The 20,754-nt window shown below is 48.1% G+C and overlaps 1 protein-coding gene across 1 annotated transcript in view; it reads left to right on the top strand.

The window, feature by feature from the left end:
- MYH16 (myosin heavy chain 16) overlaps positions 1–20,754 on the top strand; it is a 71,086-nt gene that overhangs the window by 39,045 nt on the left and 11,287 nt on the right. Inside the window, exons 22-37 of the mRNA XM_088656748.1 lie at positions 1,825–2,052; positions 2,945–3,049; positions 3,919–4,005; positions 4,842–4,987; positions 6,351–6,441; positions 6,562–6,618; positions 6,961–7,047; positions 7,143–7,388; positions 7,502–7,619; positions 9,083–9,210; positions 10,297–10,493; positions 12,308–12,440; positions 13,368–13,584; positions 14,477–14,613; positions 16,492–16,595; positions 19,243–19,435. Of these exons, the coding sequence (XP_088512874.1) occupies positions 1,825–2,052; positions 2,945–3,049; positions 3,919–4,005; positions 4,842–4,987; positions 6,351–6,441; positions 6,562–6,618; positions 6,961–7,047; positions 7,143–7,388; positions 7,502–7,619; positions 9,083–9,210; positions 10,297–10,493; positions 12,308–12,440; positions 13,368–13,584; positions 14,477–14,613; positions 16,492–16,595; positions 19,243–19,435 (2,274 nt within the window). The remainder of the gene's footprint in view (positions 1–1,824; positions 2,053–2,944; positions 3,050–3,918; positions 4,006–4,841; positions 4,988–6,350; positions 6,442–6,561; positions 6,619–6,960; positions 7,048–7,142; positions 7,389–7,501; positions 7,620–9,082; positions 9,211–10,296; positions 10,494–12,307; positions 12,441–13,367; positions 13,585–14,476; positions 14,614–16,491; positions 16,596–19,242; positions 19,436–20,754) is intronic.

Genomic DNA, 20,754 nt, shown 5'->3' with positions numbered 1-20,754 from the left:
TGGGAGGGTGTTCCACAGGGTGGGCGCCACTACCGAGAAGGCCCTCTGCCTGGTTCCCTGTAACTTGGCTTCTCGTAGCGAGGGAACCGCCAGAATGCCCTCGGCGCTGGACCTCAGTGTCCGGGCAGAACGATGGGGGTGGAGACGCTCCTTCAGGTATAATGCATGGTTTGCCTAAACCAGGCTTCCTCAACCTCGGCCCTCCAGATGCTTTTGGCCTACAACGCCCATGATCCCTAGCTAGCAGGACCAGTGGTGAGGGATGATGGGAATTGTAGTCTCAAAACATCTGGAGGTTGAGGAAGCCTGGCTTAAACCTTGTCCACCACCCAAACACACTGGAAAGTTCTCCTGCCAAATGGCTGCTGTGGTGTCCCGTTCCCCCACCAGAACTTGTGTAAGATGTTCTATAACAAATAGTTTGAAGGAGGGGCACTGAACATCAGAAGAGCCATAGCTGCCAAGTTATCCCTTTTTTTAAGGGATTTTCCATTATGCTGAATAGGCTTCCTCGTGAAAAAAGGGAAAACTTGGCAGCTATGGAAGAGCCTGCTGGACCAGTCCAAGGCTCCATCTAGCCCAGCATCCTGTTCTCCCAGTGGTCAACCACACACACCTGTGGGAAGCCCATAAGCAGGACCTGAACGCATCAGCTGCCTCCCGTCCTGTGGCTTCCAGCAAATGGCACTGCCTCCAGCTCAGGGACATCACAAGGGGGGGTGCGCACCCCCGGCGGGTGTATTTTCACGGTTGGTGCAATTGTCGTTGTGAAAATCTGTCCGCTGACCACGCAAATATGCCCGGCGATCATCCTGGCACCCTCCGGCGGGCAGTTTTATGTGTTCGGCAGTCAGATTTCCGCGATCGGCAAGCAGCGCTGACAGCACTTGTGGGCGGTACTCGCCTCCCCTGCTGGCGGCGCTGTCACGGTTTTATTGTTCAGTTTCTGTTAATTGGTTCTCATGGGAAACTTACAGATTCTTGCTTCACACAATTAACTCAAGGCAGTGGCAATTTACTCTTGGCAGAAAGCCAAGGTCTGCCTGGCCTGGCAACAACTCTCTCATTGGTTAATGACCAGCACTGAACTCTGTTATCTAGGAATGCTAGCACAGTTGTTTCTTGTTGGGTGTTAGGAGTAGGAGTGCTGCGTGTGGTTGGAGAGAGAGAGACAGAGAGGATTTATTTTGCTTTGCTTTGTATGCAGAAACTCTGCTGGTTTTCTTTTCTTTTAATAAATCCTGTAAATAGTTATTCTGCGTCTAGCCGACTAGTCATTTCCACCTCAACTAGCTTCTGCGCTGTGCAGGAAAACTCTGCTACGTTTGGGCTAAAGCCACTAGAGCTATGCCTGACACTTCAAAATTCTAAGATTTATGTGGTCAGATATGCTGGCGTATCTGTTTCTTGACCAACCCTCCCTAAAAAAAAAGCTCAACAACTTTGGGGTACCCTCCCTAAAATAAGCTCAGCAACTCTTGGCAACGTCCCCAAGAATTGCAGTGGGGGGGTGACAAAAAATTTTTTCGCACCGGGTACCACCTTACCTTGCTACGCCTCTGCTCCAGCTGGGGTGGCGCTGCATAGCCATCATGGCTGGTAACCACTGAATGGCCCTCTCCTCCATGAATTTATCTAAATCCTCTTTTAAAGCCCCCCAAATTGATGACCGCCTCTTGTGGGAGTTTAACACTGTACCGCGGGGAGTCCTTTATTTGATCTGTCCCGAATCTTCCCACATTCAGCTTCATTGGAGGGATGTGGCGGTAGCATCCAGGAAGGACTGGCTGGTCCTTGGGTCACCGTTTGCCTCTCCCCTTTCAGGAGCAAGAGAATCTGATGGATTCTGAGGAACGCCTGACCCAAATGATGAAATCCAAGATGGACCTGGAGAGTCAGATCTCAGATATGAAAGAGCGCTTGGAGGAGGAGGAAGGCGCAGCGGCATCTCTGGGTGCCAACAAGCGCAAACTGGAGGGAGAGCTCACGGATCTCAAGAGGGACCTTGAGGGCCTAGAAACCACCCTCGCCAAGACAGAGAAGGAGAAGCAGGTAAGTCTTCCTTGAATCTGGCGCCATGCGGGAAATCTGTTTTTGACACCCTTTCTCGATGCAGACTCTTGGGTTGTGTAAGGGGACGAGAGTATAGAGTCCCTCCCCCTCTCATCAGAAGCAGCTCCTCCCCAAGCAGCAATGACAGCGAGGAAGCTGAGGAGAGCAGCCAGGAAGTGGAGAGAGAGGGCCAGGGCTCTGGCAGCACGGGAGAGCCCCTGCTACACAGGAGGGAGGAAGAGAGGGGGGGAAAGGGGGGAGAAGGAAAACATGGAGCGTAGACCCTTTCCTCCGGTTCCGGAATTACGCAGGAGAAGGAGGGGAAGGAGGTTTGCTGTCCCAAGACTCTTATGTTGGAGGAAGTCAAGGGGCGGTTCAGTGCCGGATTCTGCATCGGACCGAGCAGACATGTTGTACATACCCAGCTCACTGTAAATAGCCTGCACTAATAAAAAGCTGTTTAAAGACAAGCATGTGGAGTGTTGTTACTCTAGAGTAGTCGCAAGAACCTCTGACAGGTTGCTACTGAGATGGGGGGAACCTGTGGCTTTTCAACAGTTCATAACTTCTGCTTAAAACATAATAATAATAATAATAATAATAATAATAATAATAATAATAATAATAATAATAATTTATTATTTATACCCCGCCCATCTGGCCGGGTTCCCCCAGCCACTCTGGGCGGCTTCCAACAAAATATTAAAATACAGTAATCCAAAGAAGGAGAGTGGATAAGGTTCAGTGCCAGAGATTTGAGTTTCGATCTTGTGGGATCCTGATAAAATGGCAGGTTCCCTCTTTCGGTTGGCGGCTGGTCTTGGATTTTGCAATGGCTAAACAAACAGAGTCCTGGTTGGGCCTACATTAAGAGGTCTCCCTCCCCCCCCAGGCTTTGGACCACAGAGTCAGAACCCTGACCACGGACCTTTCGGCACGGGAAGACTCTGTCACCAAACTCCAGAAGGAGAAGCGGGCTCTGGAGGAGTTGCACCAGGTAAGAAAGCCCAGTCACAAGCTGTACCATAAAGACAAAACAAAACAAAAAAGATAAATATTTTTAGGCTGCCTTTCTGAGTAAATCTCTTTCAGAGGACCTTGTGCCACATCTGCATTATACATTTAAGGCACTGCTATACCACTTTGACAGGCATGGCTTCCTCCAAAGAATGCTGGGAAACGTAGTTTGTTGCAGGTGTTTATTAGGAACAATTCTCACCTAGCAGTTCGGAAGCACACAAAAAAGTGCAAGTAGATAAATAGATACAGCTCCGGCGGGAAGGTAAACGGCGTTTCTGTGCGCTGCTCTGGTTTCAGTGTTCCGTTGCACCAGAAGCAGCTTAGTCATGCTGGCCACATGACCTGGAAAAACTGTCTGCGGACAAACACCGGCTCCCTCGGCCTGTAAAGCGAGATGAGGGCCGCAACCCTAGTCATCTGCGACTGGACTTAACTGTCAGGGGTCCTTTACCTTTACCTTTCTCACTTAAAATGCAGCTGAATTTACCTGATTTTTTTTTATAAAAAAAAACCGAAATTGCAAATTGCTGCAGAAATGTGGGAACTGCATTCAAGATTGGAAAAGACCAATTTGCCCCATCCTACCAAGAAGGGGACAATGTGAATTCCCATCAGGGCGCTGGGCTGGGGTGAGAGATTCAAACCTCTCTGCCAACTCCTGTGCTGTGTCTATTGGTGTGTGTGTGTGTGTGTGTGTGTGTGTGTGTGTGTGTGTGTGTGTGTGTCACTTCTGCCAAAATTTCGAGAGCCAGAAAAATTTATTGGATGGCCAGATCAGGTCCCCTTGGCTTCTCTTTAGTTTCCTTTGGCCATGACAAGATACCCTTGTTCTCCGTCTCTCCTTAGAAAACGCTGGACGACCTTCAGGCTGAGGAGGACAAAGTGAATCATCTCACCAAAAACAACAGCAAACTTAGCACTCAGATACATGAGGTCAGTACCGATTGGTCGACTGGGGTGCTGTCTTGATCTGCCATTGGGCTATGGCACTTGCCATGCGAATAACGCCTCGAGATTCTACACTGTCCCACCCTATGCGCAGTGGATATGTGACTGGAAACCATGTGGCATTAGCAAAAGCGCAGGTGTGTGTGTGCGCACACACACACACACGCAGAGGGAGGGACTTGTGACCTCCAGGAGCCCCAATAACATATAGTAGATTCAGGGCAAGCAAAATAGATTGTTCCACCCTCTTCATTCCTCTTTGTGTTCTGGGAGACCGGCGAAGGCAGAGAGAGCTGGTCACAGCAGGAGGGGGAGACTCCCTACCTTCTTTAGCGACCTGGCTCATCTCTGCCTCTTGGCAACCCCCTCTTCTCCAGCCCCTGCTTCTGCCTCTGCTTCTGCTTCTGGACTGCTCTCTGCCACAGACTCTCCCTGCTCACCAAACCCTGTGACCTCTTCAGCTTCCGACACCTCCTCCTCCCAAGCTTCTCTCTCTTCTCCCTCTGACCACTCCTCGTGGTCCCACCACCAGCACTGAGCCCTTGGGTTTCCCCAGTTGGTTCCACCATTCCTCTGTATCCAGCCAGTCCGTGACACTGGCCCACACAGTCCCCCTGGGAGCTTCAGGGCTGAGCGGGGGTTTGGACCCTCATCTCCCGAGGTCCTAGTCTGGCACTCCACTACCCCACACTGCCTTCCCGTGGTGTGTCTCCTTTCTGTTGCACCAAAGGAATGTCATGTGTTCACCTCAGTGGTCCCTTCCCATCGTCCTCTTTGCTTTGCTTCCCTTTAATTCACTTTTGGGTTGATTTCTCCAACAGCTGGAGGACAACTGGGAGCAGGAGAAGAAGATTCGTGCTGAGGTGGAGAAGGCCCGCCGCAAGGCTGAGGGCGACTTAAAGATGACCATTGAGAACCTCAACGAGATGGAAAGGGCAAAGCTTGATTTGGAGGAGGTGGTCAAGAAGTGAGTGAGGGGGTGGATCAGGCATGCCACACAGCAAGGAAGGCGATTGGGAATTAAAGTAGGAGTGAACTGTGGGCTGGCCAGCAGAGAAAATAATAATAATAATAATAATAATAATAATAATAATAATAATAATAATAATAATAAACAACCCTGCCCATCTGGCTGGGTTTCCCCGGTCACTCTGCTTGCCTTCCAACAGAATATTAAAAACACGATAAAACATCAAACATTAAAAACTTCCCTAAACAGGTGGTGTCTTCTAAAAGTCAGATAGTTGTTTATTTCCTTGACATCTGATAGGAGGGCATTCCTATCTGCTAGGTTCCCTGTAACCTCACTTCTCGCAGTGAGGGAACCGCCAGAAGGCCCTCGGAGCTGGACCTCAGTGTTTGGGCCGAACGATGGGGGTGGAGACGCTCCTTCAGGTATACTGGGCCAAGGCCGTTTAGGGCTATCCATATATCTGGGGCAGCCAACAAGGTGACATCCAGGTGTTGTTGAACTCCAATTCCCATCTCCCATGACTCCCATGACTATTAGTCATGCAGGGACTGGTGGGAATGAGTCTAACAGCATCTGGAGGGAAGCCACATTCAATACGTCACCAAGATGTACTAAGAAAAAGTTGAAGACACTAAAAACTGTTGCCATACTAATTTTCCTTAGACTCCAACTCCCATAATCCCTAGGTTTGTGGCAGTTGGAGTCCAACCACACCTGGAGGGCCACAGCTTGCTAACTGCTTGTTACACAGATGTTTCCAAGTGATTTACAACATATTTGAAAACATAAGCATAAATACATTGTAATATTAATTTGAGAAACGCAAACCTGAATGCACATCAAGATGTAGAAAAGAACACCTCACTGTATTAGCGGCAGGAAGGTTTGGCAAGTACCCTAACAGTGAAAAGAGAGAGCATCATCTTAGTCCTGGAGGAATAATAGAATTGTAGAGTTGGAAGGGACCACAATGGTCATCTTGTCCAACCCCCTGCAATGCTGGGATCTTCTGTCCAACGTGGGGCTCAAACCCACAACCCTGACATTCAGAGTCTCATGCTCTATTGACTGAGCTAAGGTAGGTTTTTTCTGGCAGTGAAAATATATCCGTGAAGGTGCCAGGCGGACCTTCCTGGGGAGAGAAGGCCCTCTCCCTTGCCATGTATCTGAAATAGGGAAGTTGTTGCCTTCCAGATATTGTTACATGGATAGTGTTCAAGGCTGATGGGAGTTGGAGTCAAACAATATCTGGAGAGCCACAGGTCCCCTGTCCCAGGTATACATGGCCAAGGTGATAGGAATCCTTCTGTTGCTGCAACAGAATCTTTGGACAATGTGGCTTCATCTTCCCTTGCAGGCGAGACATGGAAATCAACTCCATCACCGGCAAAGTGGAAGATGAGCAGTCCCTGAACTCCACACTCCAGAGGAAACTGAAGGAGCATCAGGTAGAAGAGAAAGAGGCAGAGGGAGTCAGAAAAAACAGCCTTCTTTGCTAGCTTCCCCGCTTTTACTCTGTGCCTAAATACTTCTCCAAGCCTCATGATCCTCGCATGTCTTTCTCATAGGCCCGGATCGAAGAGCTGGAGGAAGAACTTGAAGCAGAACGTTCTATAAGGGCAAAGGTAACTTTTTTTAACCCCCTTTTCAACAGCCGATGACATGAATCAGTTGTGCACACTGCGCATGCATGTGGCGCCATTGAGCGCTTCTGCGCATGCACACGGGGTGAAACCCGGAAGTATACACTTCCGGGTTTGCCATGGCCATAACCCGAAGATTCCATATCCAGAGGGATACATAAGTTGAGGTACGACTGTGTTGTTGTTGTTGTTGTTGTTGTTGTTGTTGTTGTTGTTATTCCTAACTACACCGGAGCTGTCCAGGGGACATCAAGGCATGTTGGAGGTGCAAAATTAAATGAACAAACCAGTATTAAGATGTGCTCATTCCCAAACTTCCTTCAGGTTGAGAAGCAGCGCAGCGACATCTCCCGGGAACTGGAAGAGCTCAGTGACAGGCTGGAAGAGGCTGGCGGGGCGACCACCTCTCAGGTATGCATGAGCCAAGACAGCGGAGCCATTCAACCCATTACGCAGATGAAAGGTCAGGGTGGTCACCCGCTCCCTCTATGCCTTCCTGCCTCCAGATTGAGCAGAACCGCAAGCGGGAGGCCGAGCTGCTGAAGCTCCGCCGGGAACTGGAGGAGGCTGCCTTGCAGAGTGAGGCCACGGCTTCCACCCTCCGCAAGAAGCACACGGACGCCATGGCGGAGATGACTGAGCACCTTGAGAACCTGCAGAGGGTGAAGTCCAAGCTGGAGAAAGACAAGCAGGTCATGAAGGCTGAGATTGAAGACCTCAGCGCCAGCATGGAGACCATCCAGAAGTCCAAGGTAGGGTCAGTTTCTCCTGTTCGCAAAGACTTGGGTGCTCTTGAACAGGTAAGAAGGATGTGAGCACCTTTTTGCTTTACCTGTATATACTATCCACTCCACGTCTTCTGCAGATGAATGCTGATGCTCATGTCCGCAAGCTGGAAGACAACCTGTCTGAAGCCAACGCAAGGCTGGCCGAGATGGAGAAGAACCATGCGGAAGTGAATGCGATCAGGAGCAGGCTCCAAGGTCAGGATCCTTCTGGATTGATTCAGTTGCCTGCAACGTTTCGTCCAACTCATTCTTGAGCTGGATCTATACTGACTGTAAAAACACTTTTAAAATGTTATATAGCTCTCAATGCATTACATTACATTGCTCTTACAGCACCCTCTGGTGTCACATGTTTATAACACATTCATTACATTTTACCTGACTAGTTCAGGCTTCCTCAAACTCGGCCCTCCAGATGTTTTGAGACTACAATTCCCATCATCCCTGACCACTGGTCCTGCTAGCTAGGGATCATGGGAGTTGTAGGCCAAAAACATCTGGAGGGCCAAGGTTGAGGAAGCCTGGACTACTTAGTTAGTCCTTGGTTTTCATATGCTGCTTAGCACTGCAGCAGACCGTTCTCCTTTATCTCCCTTCCTTTTCCTTCATTCTCAGGCTTCTTACATGTCAGGTGTGGGGAAAGGCTGGCCCATTGGTCCGTTTTCCCCAAACCATGCCTTTCAAGTGATGCCAGGTTTTAACTCTCGCTCATCAGCTGATGAACTGGAATAAAATCATGCTCAGTTTGTCAGCATTCCATAGAAACCCTTTCCTGATTCAGATTTCATAAGTATTCATAGAATCATAGAGTTGGAAGGGACCACAAGGGTCATCTAGTCCAACCCCCTGCAATGCAGGAATCTTTTGCCCAACGTGGGGCTTGAACTCACGACACTGAGATTGAGAGTCTCATGCTCTACTGACTGAGCTGTCCCCAGGTTGCGCAGAAATCTCTGCTATAAAAGAAAGCTTTCCCCCTTTCGTTTTAACCGAGGATTCCAATGCAATTCCCTTCTTGAATCAGGAGGCATTGAAATCTTGCTAAAATTGAAAGGCTTTCAAACAAACCAGGGCTGCTTTCTGAGCCTCTGAAAACTGGAGGTTGAAACACCAGCACAAAGCTGTTTTAAAGCCCTTTGCAAAAGGGCTTTCAAGCAGCCCACAGCTGCTGTTGGAACCGCCGGAGGAGTGCAGGGCTGCTTGAAAGCTCTTTTGCTGGCTTTCATTCTTTTCTACGGGCTTTCATTGGCTGTGCATACCTGTTCCCAGAAGTGAACTGGCAGGCACAGCTGACGCAGCAGGATTTAACCCCTGCTCAACAGCCGACAAGCGAGTGTTAAGGTCTGCTGTTTTGTTGTGTACACATGTTCCCGTCTGGCACAGCCAAAGCAAGCAAGCAAAATGCTGCTTCTTCCTCCCCTCGCCAACCCTGTGATTGACATCTCTCCAAGCATGGTGTTTGGGCCCAGCAATGTGCTTAGGAACCCTGGAACAAAGGGGTTTGACAGGTGACCAGGACCACCCACCAACCAATCGTGTGACACCACACAACCATGTGACGTCAACCCACCTGTCAAATTTGGCTCGTGAGGCAGAAAGATTCCCCGCCCTTATCACAGACCCTTGAGCCTGGGCTTTCCCCCTACTCTCTGCTACAGCTGAGAACAGCGAGCTGAGTCGGGAGCACGAGGAGAGCCAGACGAGGCTGAACCAGGTTCTCCGCGTCAAGACGTCCCTCACCTCCCAGGTGGACGACTTCAAGCGGCAGCTTGACGAAGAGTCCAAGGTAAAGACGGGTGAATAATTGTATTGAAAAACATGCATGCCTCATCCCAAACTGCTGACCAGCGCCCCCTTGGGATGAGCGGTGGACGTTCAGCCGCTCAGTATAAGAACCTTCTGTCAGGAATGCTGCCCCATGTGGTAGACTCCATAACAGCAGCATGTTGGAGATTTAAACTGGTGAAGCTTCTGGACTGACTCCGCCCAGGCTGGCCATTGGCTCTTCCTGGGCAGGGCGGAGTATAAGAAGACTTCCTGCCTCAATGGCACTTTGTTTGAGCACCAATCTGAGCTGTGGCAGGCTTTGTGCTTCTGGGCTTGCTCTGTGGCCCTGATCCCTGTTTGGTTCTCCAGTTCAACCTTCTGGTTGATGTCCTAATCTTCTGAGGGAGTCTAGCAATGAATGAGAGTCCACTGCCTTCTGAGGGAGTCTAGCAATGAATGAGAGTCCACCACCTTCTGAGGGAGTCTGGGAATGAATGAGAGTCCACCACCTTCTGAGGGTGTCTAGGAATGAATGAGAGTCCACCACCTTCTGAGGGTGTCTAGCAGGACTGAGGGAGTCTAGCAATGAATGAGAGTCCACTGCCTTCTGAGGGAGTCCAGCTATGAATGAGAGTCCACCACCTTCTGAGGGAGTCTAGGAATGAATTAGAGTCCACCACCTTCTGAGGGTGTCTAGCAGGACTGAGGGAGTCTAGCAATGAATGAGAGTCCACCACCTTCTGAGGGTGTCTAGCAATGAATCAGAGTCCACTGCCTTCTGAGGGAGTCCAGCAATGAATGAGAGTCCACTGCCTTCTGAGGGAGTCTAGCAGGACCAGTGGTCAGGGATGATGGGAACTGTAGTCCCAAAACAGCTGGAGACCCAAGATTGGGAAACACTGATGTAAACTGTAGCCCAACATCTGGAGGGTCACAGTTGAGCCACTCCTGGTGTGAAGAGTGTACCTATGGACCTCTTCACGCACTGTGATCACCTGGGCTTATCAGGGTCAAGCCACGTAGGGCTGAAGGGCAGGGTAGAAATTTTAAGTAGAGGAACTAAACAGGAAACCCTGCTAAGCAGCTACGGCTTTGCTGTCTGTAGGCTCGGAGCGCCGCCGTGGTAAGTCTGGCCAACACCAAGCATGACCTGGACCTGATCAAAGAGCAGCTGGAGGAAGAGCAAGGTGGGAAATCAGAGCTGCAACGCTTGGTCTCCAAGCTCAACACCGAAGTCACCACGTGGAGGACCAAATATGAAACGGATGCCATTCAGAGGACAGAGGAGCTAGAAGAAACCAAGTGAGCATGATTTTTTGTGGGATGGGGGCTCCTGGGCAACCTTCTGAGGGTCATATGCTAGTGTTGGTCAGGGCCAGAGACAAGTGGGTGGAACAATGCATGTAGATTATACTTTGGTACAGTAGGCTCACACACACACACACACCCCTCTTTCTATCCTCTGCGCAGGCAAGAAAGGGGATTATCAACGACACTTTCCAGCCACAGGAAAACTCTCGGACAGGGTGCAAAGCAGAGCTGGCCTGGGGGTGTCCCGAGGGCCAGACAGAGAAGGAATGTAGGAACTGGGCCTTTGGTGTGGTGGCACCTTCCCTGGAATATGAGACAGATGCTGTCACTGTTGTCTTTCCATTCCTTTCCTCTTCCAACAAATCTTTTAAGCAGAGATTTACCCCAGTCTAAATCTGCATTGGAGCTATTTTTAAAACTTTTATTCATATGTGGAATTGCATTAAAATGTTGTGTGTGTGTTTTGTAAATGGAAGTGCTTTTAATTGCTCTTTGTTTTCCGGTTGTTCATAGTTTTATTTGTTCTACAACTTTGCATTCTGCTGTCGCCTGTGCTGGGACAAAGGTCAATAATAAACATGGCATCTCCCCTGCGCTATATGGTGCCCAGTATCTATCTTGGGTAATAGCCAATGTGCCGTCCACTTGTTGCTGGAACTCCAACTGCCATCGGTCCCTGCCAGCCTGGTTAGGGCTGATGGGAGTTGTAGTCCAGCAACATCCGAAGTGCCATTGGGTCTCCCATCCCCGCATGAAGGGCTTTAAGACAGGCACGTTGAATTCGGCCTGGAAATTGACTTGGAGCGAGTGCGCCCAGTGCAGTTTCGTTGCAGCCTTCTCTGCTGTGGAACGGCCTCCCCAGATTAGTTCACCTGGCGCCTTCTTTACAGTCATTTCGATGACGGGAGACGAGGAGCCACTGTAGGCAAGAGTTGAGATGGGGACACATTAGGGCAGGCATCCCCAAACTTTGGCCCTCCAGATGTTTTGGACTACAATTCCCATCTTCCCCGACCACTGGTCCTGTTAGCTAGGGGTCATGGGAGTTGTAGGCCAAAACATCTGGAGGGCCGCAGTTTGGGGATGCCTGCATTAGGGTATCTCTCCTAAATTGCGAACTGCCCCCACCAGGATGTTGGAAGCCAGCAGGAACAATCCCCCAGACATAACTCAGGAATGTTTCCAGCCTGGCTCTCCTTGACGTCTTCATGACCCGTGCCTTGGAGACACTGGGCACATATTCAGATATCTTGCAGAGTATAACACAGAAGGACTGAGGCAGAGGTGTGTGCTACAAGCTACTTTTATTACTAAGTATAAGGCAGAACAAAAGAAAGCAGGTCTCCTCTCGCTGAGAGAAGTCCGAAGAAAAAGAAGAAGAAACAAACGGAAACAGAATACAGCAAACATCTGCTCCTATGATTCCAACTATCTGTGGAATGCATAAACACAGTCTTGTGACTGCACAGTGAGAAGAATAGAAACCAGCACAGGATTCATCCATGCCCAGACATGGACCCTGAGCTGTCGTCAGATGAAGGGCAAAGAGAGCAGGACTCCCTCCAGTCGTTTGCTGCACTGCCAGTGATCCTGATAATGTATCGGATCCAGACATCTCCATCCTCATCCCCATAGAGGTGTCAGGAGAAGTGGTTCGAAGCACATCTCCAGTTATGGGCCTGTCTGAGAGCCAGGAAGGGATGCAGCAATGTTGCTCCAGAAGGATGCTGCTGCTTCCTACGGTATTGAAACTGCAACCAACGCAACACTGACTTGCATTCTTGTGTCGCGGTGTCTTCTTCCAGGAGAAAGTTGACTGCCCGGCTCCAGGAGGCAGAGGAGACGGCTGAAACGGCTCAAGCCCGGGTGGCCAGCATGGAGAAGAACAAGCAGAGGCTGCAGATGGAAGTGGAAGACCTCACTCTGGATCTCGAGAAGGTACCCAATTCTCAGTTCCCAAAACAATATGTTTAGGGAAGTTTTTAATGACTGATGTTGTAGCCTTATCAGCTACGAAGGGTCCTTTAAGTTGCGCCCAGGCAGGACAGAGACAGTCAATAATGACACCGGGGGTTGAATTCAGAGAAAGAATTTAATTTCTTATTAATAAGAGACTCTAGGTCAGGCATACCCAAACTTCATCCCTCCAGATGTTTTGGACTACAATTCCCATCTTCCCCGACCACTGGTCCTGTTAGCTAGGAATCATGGGAGTTGTAGGCCAAAACATCTGGAGGGCCGCAGTTTGGGGATGCCTGCTCTAGGTGATCAGCTCACGACAAGAGTAAAGAAACACAAATTGCAAAGCTTCTTATACACTTCTTGGGCTCCTTTCCCCCTCCTCTGTAAATGTGCGCACGCAAGGGGGTCACAAGTACATATATGGATCTTCCTGTGTCCGGTCCTGTGCATAAACACATGCTGACTCATGCTGCCCCGGTAGCATCCTTGCTCAGCCTTGAGTAAGGCTATGTGTCACGGATAGCAGCTTCCAGCGTCAAGCTGGACGTGCGTCCACTGATAAGCCTTTCTCTGTGATCCAGGCAAGGTCAGCTCTTAGCCTTGATAGCATGTCTCACTGTTACATTGCACTTTGACACACAGAGGCATAGAGGCAAAGAGGAAATCATTTTTAAGAAGCATTTTAGGAGGAATATTGGGGGGGGGGGCAATGCAAACTATAGGATCAGATCTAGCTCAATAACAGAATTGGCAAACCCCTCCCTTCAATGTTTTAATGTATTTTTAATCTTTTGTTGGAAGCCGCCCAGAGTACCTGGGGATACCCTGCCAGATTGGCGGGGTATAAATAAGTTGTTGTTGTTTGTTGTTGTTAAATTGCCCTGCTTGACTTTCTCTCCCCAGGCCAATGCAGCCTGCGCAGCCCTGGACAAGAAGCAGAGAGCCTTTGACAAGATGCTAGCGGAGTGGCACCAGAAGTGCGAGGAGCTGCAGCTGGAGGTGGACAACTCCCAGAAGGAGTGCCGCATGTACATGACAGAGAACTTCAAGCTCAAGACGGCCTACGAGGAATCCTTGGAGCACTTGGAATCTGTGAAGAAGGATAACAAGACCCTCCAGGGCAAGTGTTTCCAGGGCTGTGGATTCTCTGTGTTAGGAAAAAGGGTGGAGACAAGATTTGGTTCGGTTCCAATTGGAAGGCAAACTGATATAATTCTCGCTTTCTGAAATACAAGACACGGACAGAAACACAGCCCTCCTTCGAAATTTGCGCTTCCATGAATTTTGCCTTGCAGTTCTTAAGCCAGGCATCCCCAAACTGTGGCCCTCCAGATGTTTTGGCCTACAACTCCCATGATCCCTAGCTAACAGGACCAGTGGTCGGGGAAGATGGAAATTGTAGTCCAAAACATCTAGAGGGCCGAAGTTTGGGGGTGCCTGTCTTAAGCAAAGTAACGTCTCCAAAAATGCATATCCCAGAGCAGGGGGCGGCAAGGTTTACCTCGCTTGGGCCGGTTCACTCCTGCAGAGATTGATTTCCAGCGCCACAGAAGTGAGACTCCGCTCTGTGCTGTGCTGGTTTAGTGCAGTGCGCAGGGACTTGCGGAGCAGGCGGCTCAGTTCGGGGGCGGCATAGGGGCCATTTAAATGACCTCCGTGGGCTGCTTGTGGCCCATGAGCCGCAGGTTGCCAACACCTGTCCTAGAGTAAAGTGTGCATAGGAATGCCCATATAAGTGAAAATAAACATACAAAATGTATTTCATTGGAGGAAACCACTTACAAATGTGTGTCTGTTAGGCAAAACTACATGCAAAAATTGCTTATTAGGAGAAATTCGCACTCAAATGTCGATGAGTTTTCATGAGTTGTTTTTAAATCACAAATTGGTGTGGAAGAATGAGAAATGTGGTGGAACGGAAACGGAGAAATTTGTACATCCCTCTAGTTTGCAGGCCTGAAATGCAACGGATGCATTGAATAGATTTTTTTTGTGTGTGTGTTTTTCCTCAGAGGAGATTAAAGATCTGATCGACCAGCTGGGCGAGGGCGGAAGGAGTGTCCATGAGCTGCAGAAGATGAAGAAGAAACTGGAGCTCGAGAAGGACGAGCTGCAGGTGGCCCTGGAAGAAGCGGAATCGACCCTGGAGGTAATGATTCCTTGTTTATTTATTAAGCATTAGTAGGACTTCCCCTGCATGTGAAGACAGGCTCTGGAGTATTTAGCAGACAAGATCAATAGTGGGTCCAGTTGTCAAGAAGGCAATTTCTGCATGTGCTGTAGAGGGAAGTGAGGGGCAGATGGGGCATGTCCACCTGGGAAGCCAGCCCGTCTAGGAGAAGGAAAACTCTGATCCTAAACCTCCATGGCCTTACGGGATATCTTCAGGAGAAGAAAAGGCTAAGGAGTGAAACCTGCACAAATCCAGAGTGTAGTCCCCAAGATGGTTGGATGGCGCCTTGTGTGTCTCCTTCCAGCAACTTCTGCAGCCAAACTGGTTCCAAACACCTTGCTCTGCTTTCCTTTGGACCACAGCAGTGAGGTCAAGGGTGTGTGTGTGGCTTGTCATGTGGGCAGCCCAGGACCTCCATGCACACTGCCCAGGCTTGTGCCCCGGGGAGGTCACTTTGTGTTTTTTAAAATAATTTTTATTAGATTTTCCAATTAAACAACATCAAATCACATTGAAATTATTCCCAATGACACTTTATATTACAAATCCCAATTACACTTTATATTACAAATCCAATTAAAGGAAACATTCCAATTACGCCTAATTATACTAAATTTTTCAGACTCCCCATGCCTCAGATTCCAGAGCTTCCTACTAATCAATACTGCCATTTGCTTTTAATAATTTCTCCCTTGTTATTCAGCCTCTGATGTAAACCTTCACATATTGTCCCGAAATAATACAGTCCTTTCCTAACAGTCTTTGTTTGACATCTTTCAATCTTCTCCAAGCCTCTGAGTTGCGTTGCAAGCCGGATTTTGTCAAAATATTTTATGTTGTTGCGTTGGCTTATGTCTTTAATCTCCCTCTGTTAGCTGGTCCCCTCCAGATCCAGCACAAACACAGTCACAAATCGTGTCCAAATTCTACTCCATAGCTCCTCCGAAAACAGATTTACAGCTTTTCCAGCGAGGGGTTAGCCATGTCAAATCTTACCACTCGTCTACAAACAAGCAATGCCCCCCCTGCCTCTAGCTGCCCCGGGGAGGTCACTTTGGCGCTGCAAATGCAGCGGTTTGACTTCACCCCCAGAGGCACACTCCATTGTGTCTCGAGACAGATAAACGCCAACACAAAAAAACATTAGCAGCCTCATTTATTTAGCATTTCTGGCCCCGTAAAGGGCATCGTCATCCATATTTCATTTGCCTCCTGCTCAGAGGAAGTGGTGCTTCTGAACTCCAGTTGCAGGAAACAGCAAGAGGGAGAGTTGCTGTTGCACTCGGGTGGCCCAGCAGGTGCCTATGAGAAGCCTGAAAGCAGGATCCGAGCGCGACAATACTCTGCACACCTGCAATTCCCAGCAGCTGGTACTCAGAAACATCATTGCCTCTGACCATTGTGGCAGAGCATAGCCTTTGTGGCTAGTAGCCTTTGATTGATCCTAAGATTTGGATATGCTATGACAGGCTTCCTCAACCTTGGCCCTCCAGATGTTTTGAGACTACATTTCCCATCATCCCTGACCACCGGTCCTGCTAGCTAGGGATCATGGGAATTGTAGGCCAAAAACATCTGGAGGGCCGAGGTTAAGGAAGCCTGTGCTGTGAGGTAGAGAGAAAAGATTAATGGTGCATGAAAAAGAAAATAATAATAAGCTTGATTGGCACCTGAGCTTCTAAGGTAAGTGTCGGGAGTTATGTTCCTTGCCAAGCTTGAAGGGGGTTCCAGGTCCTTTGCCCCACATCGCTCAGACAGCCCCATAGCTGATCAGTCCCTACTAAAGTGGTCAATAGATGTTTTCACCTTTAAAGAACCTGTCATCCATGCGTCTCCTTGTGTTTCTGCCGACAGGTGGAAGAGAGCAAGCTTATCCGCATCCAACTTGAACTGGCACAAGTCAAGGCAGACATTGACAGGAGAATTCATGAGAAGGAGGAAGAGTTTGAAGCCACAAGGTATGGAGCGCAGAATGTGTGCGAGAGGCAGGAAGTGGAAGGTTAAAACTGGGCGCAACAAAAATGCGGCAAGAAGTATTTGAGAGAGATGAGGTTCTCCCCTTTTTAATCTTTGTTTTAATCCTCACAACCACCCTGCGAGATAGGTTAGGCTGAGAGACGGTGGCTAGCCCAAAGTCACCCAATGTGCTGAGTGGTGATTTGAACCCTGGTCTCTCTACCCACTGCTCCACACTGCCAGCCAGTGAGCATTACGTCTCATTTTACAGCTGTTCTGTTTGGAACACTTGTTAACTTATTTGGGATATAAGTGGTTGTGGGATTTTGAGCTTTCCTTGTTCTAGAAAAGTAGCTGATGGGGTGTGTGGTTTTCTTTCTATCAAACATTTCTGCAGCCTCCCCCGCTGCCAGCATTCCCCGATTCGAAAAAGCCCAAGTGGGGAGGTATAAGTTCACGACATCTTCCTCTGGCCTTTTATGGGAGTGCAGGCACCTGGGGAGGCTGCAGAGGGCAGAATGCTAGGCGAGGAGGTTTAAAATGAAAGGAAGGAGACTTGCAAGCACCCTTCGTGGCAAGGTAACTGCAAAAAAACCCCGCATCCTATCCATGAGATTTTCACTGACCATTTCAATCCTCTTTGATAATTTTCAGACGGCATTTCTTTACTCAGTAATGTAGAATGACGAAATGCAGGATAATTTTTTGGCACAGCACAAATGTTATCCTCATGACAATCATACCTGCCAAGCTCCGGCCTGAAAAATAAGAGATCGGACCGGAAGTAGCAGACCGGAAGTAGTGCTGCCACCATTTTGGAACTGGGCGGAACATGCTCAGAAGTGACTTTTGATGCTGCTGTGCGCAGTTCCAAAATGGCCACCGCACCAGAAGTCACGCTGCAGCCATTTTGGAACTGGGCAGAGCAGCATCAAAAGTCGCTTCTGAGCATGCTCCACCCAGTTCCAAAATGGCCGCCGCCCCAGAATAAACTGGGGAAAAACAAAAAATCAGTTTTTTCGGCTGGGAACAGCTGGAAAAACAGGGGTTTCCCGGGGAATACGGGAGACTTGGCAGCTATGATGACAATCCAGTGAGATAGGCTTAGGGCCTTAGGCAGAGAGAGGGAAGGAAGGAAGGAAGGGAGGGAGGGAGGGAGGGAGGGAGGGAGGGAGGAAAGAAAGAAAGAGACTAGTGTAAGATCCCCAAGTGAGCTTCATGACTGAGAGGGATTGAGACACTAGAAGAAGTAGTCCCAGCAAAGGAAGAATGGATACAAAAACTTATGGAATATGCAGAAATGGCAAAACTTACCAGAAGAATAATAAATCAAGATAACAAACTTTTTTTATATAAAAGAATGGAAATGGTTTATTGAATATTTACAGATAAATTGTAAACAGACAAAAACATAATCGGTAGCAGGATTATTGTAATAACCTTTTATAAAAGTATATATTTATAGTAGATAATTAAATGAGCAAGTTAAATGAATTTGGATATGCAGAAGATTAAAAAAAATAAATTTAAGGAACCACAGAAAGAGGGGGGGGGAGGAAGTCAGATTTTGAAATGTTAAATTGATTGTAAAACTAATGAAATGTATAAATTTGAAAAGTATAAATAAAACACAGAGAGAGGGGGGGGATTGAGACACTGAGACACAGGTCACTAACTCCAGCAATTAGGAACACAGGAAGTTGTCTTGCACTAAGTCAGACCATTGGCTCATTGAGCTCAGCATTGTCTGCTCTGACTGGCAGCAGCTCTCCGGGGTTTTAAGCAGATGCTCTTCCCATCCCTACCTGGTCAAGACTATTGATCTACCGTTATATAGACCAGCTGCCCAGGGTGTCCATCAGGGAGGAGTCTCTCACAGCCCTGCCTGGAGATGCCAGGGATTAAATCTGGGACTTTCTGTGTAAAAAAATCCTGGGAACTGTGGTTTCTTAAGGGTGCTGGGAATTGTAGCGCATAACTCCCAGGATTCTCTGGCGGATGTGTGCTTTAAATGTGCTTTAAGGTTTAGGAATATTATGTGTAGAGATACTGAAGGACTACAAAACTTTTTATGTATGCTGTATGTACATAGCTGCCAAGTTTTCCCTTTTCTCGCGAGGAAGCCTATTCAGCATAATGGAATTTCCCTTAAAAAAAGGGAGAACTTGGCAGCTATTTGTATGTATGGGTGCTGTTAGCCCAGAGATGGAAGGAAGATACAGTCCCAACCAAGGAAGAAGGGCAGATAAAATTAATGGACTCTGGCAAAACTGACAGGAAGAATAAGAAACCAGGAAGAATTAATTTTTAATAAAGAATGGGGAAAGTATATAATCTATTTGGAAAATTATTGTAAGCAATTAAATTCATTAGCAGGATTGATTTAAAACTTGTAGTTAAAATTTTTAACTAAGGAATAGTTACGTGTTTATTAAAAAATGGAAATTATAAAGGAGATGCAGGGGGGAAATGATAACATAAGAATCCACGAAAGGGGAGGGAAGTCAAAGGGGATATATGTATTGGGTTTTTCCCCCTTTTTATTTGATGTATGTAAAATTGAAAAATAAAATATTAAAATGAATAAATAAATGTGCTTTAAGGGCATGGTGTGGATACAGCAATGGATGCCTTTGTTTTCCTCTGCAGGAAAAACCACCAGCGGGCCATTGAGGCCCTTCAGTCCAGCCTAGAGCTGGAGGCAAAAGGCCGGGCTGAGGCGCTTCGTCTGAAAAAGAAGATGGAGACCGACCTGAACGAGATGGAGATCCAGCTGGACCATGCCAACAGGAACAACAGTGAGCTGGTCAAGACGCTGAAGAAACTCCAGCAACAGATCAAGGTGAGAACAAGATCATGAGGAAGGGAGGGAGAAGCCAGGCGGAAGAGAATCATAGAATCATAGAGTTGGAAGAGACCACAAGGGCCATCCAGTCCAACCCCCTGCCAAGTAGGAAACACCCTCAAAGCATTCTTGACATATGCCTGTCAAACCTCTGCTTAAAGACCTCCAAAGAAGGAGACTCCACCACACTCCTTGATAGCAAATTCCACTGCCAAACAGCTCTTACTGTCAGGAAGTTCTTTCTAATGTTTAGGTGGAATCTTCTTTCTTGTAGCTTGAATCCATTGCTCCGTGTCCGCTTCTCTGGAGCAGCAGAAAACAATCTTTCTCCCTCCTCCATATGACATCCTTTCATATATTTGAACATGGCTATCATACCACCCCTTAACCTTCTCTTCTCCAGGCTAAACATACCCAGCGCCTGGAGGGGATGGCCTTCCGAGTAAAAACTTTGCAGGTTAATGCAAGTTGGAGAAAGCCCCGGTTGCTTGTTCTCCTCAGACAGAGCTGGCAAGGTTGATCTCAAAACCTTCTGTGGTTTTCTTGCTTGTTCTACCGCTGAGCCCAAGGCTCTTGCCCAGTCAACATGTGAACCGAAACGCCTTTCTTTCCAACACCCTGCACTGAGCTATGGCTCTTCTCAGGGCAGGTTATGTACAGTTTGGCAGAGTTCGGACTGGAGTGTGGGTAGATTGGTCTACAACCAGTGTAGACGAGATGGAGTTTGATAGGCCAACAGCTTGACTCAGCCTAAGGCAGCTTCCTAGGTACAGGTTGTAGCTAGCCAAGTTCTCAGAGTAGACCCATTGAAATGAGTGGAACTGAGTTAGCCACACCAAACGATGGTGCTGATTTTATTATTTGTAACCCACCCACCTGCCTGAAGTGTCAGGCATAGCTCTAGTGGCTTTAGCCCAAACGTAGCAGAGTTTTCCTGCACAGCGCAGAAGCTAGTTGAGGTGGAAATGACTAGTCGGCTAGTCGCAGAATAACTATTTACAGGATTTATTAAAAGAAAATAAAACCAGCAGAGTTTCTGCATACAAAGCAAAGCAAAATAAATCCTTTCTCTCTCTCTCCAACCATATACACAGCACTCCTACTCCTAACACCTAACAAGAAACAACTGTGCTAGCATTCCTAGATAACAGAGTTCAGTGCTGGTCGTTAACCAATCAGAGAGTAGTTTCCAGGCCAGGCAGGCCATGGCTTTCTGCCAAGAGTAAATTGACACTGCCTTGAGTTAATTGTATGAAGCCAGAATCTGTAAGTTTCCCATGAGAACCAATTATCAGAAACCGAACAACTCTGGGCAT

This window comes from Zootoca vivipara, chromosome 13 (assembly GCF_965207765.1).
Source record: "Zootoca vivipara chromosome 13, rZooViv2.hap1.1, whole genome shotgun sequence".
Taxonomy (NCBI): domain Eukaryota; kingdom Metazoa; phylum Chordata; class Lepidosauria; order Squamata; family Lacertidae; genus Zootoca; species Zootoca vivipara.
The sequence above is the reverse complement of the archived record's forward strand: the minus strand, read 5'-3'. Positions and strand labels throughout refer to the sequence as shown.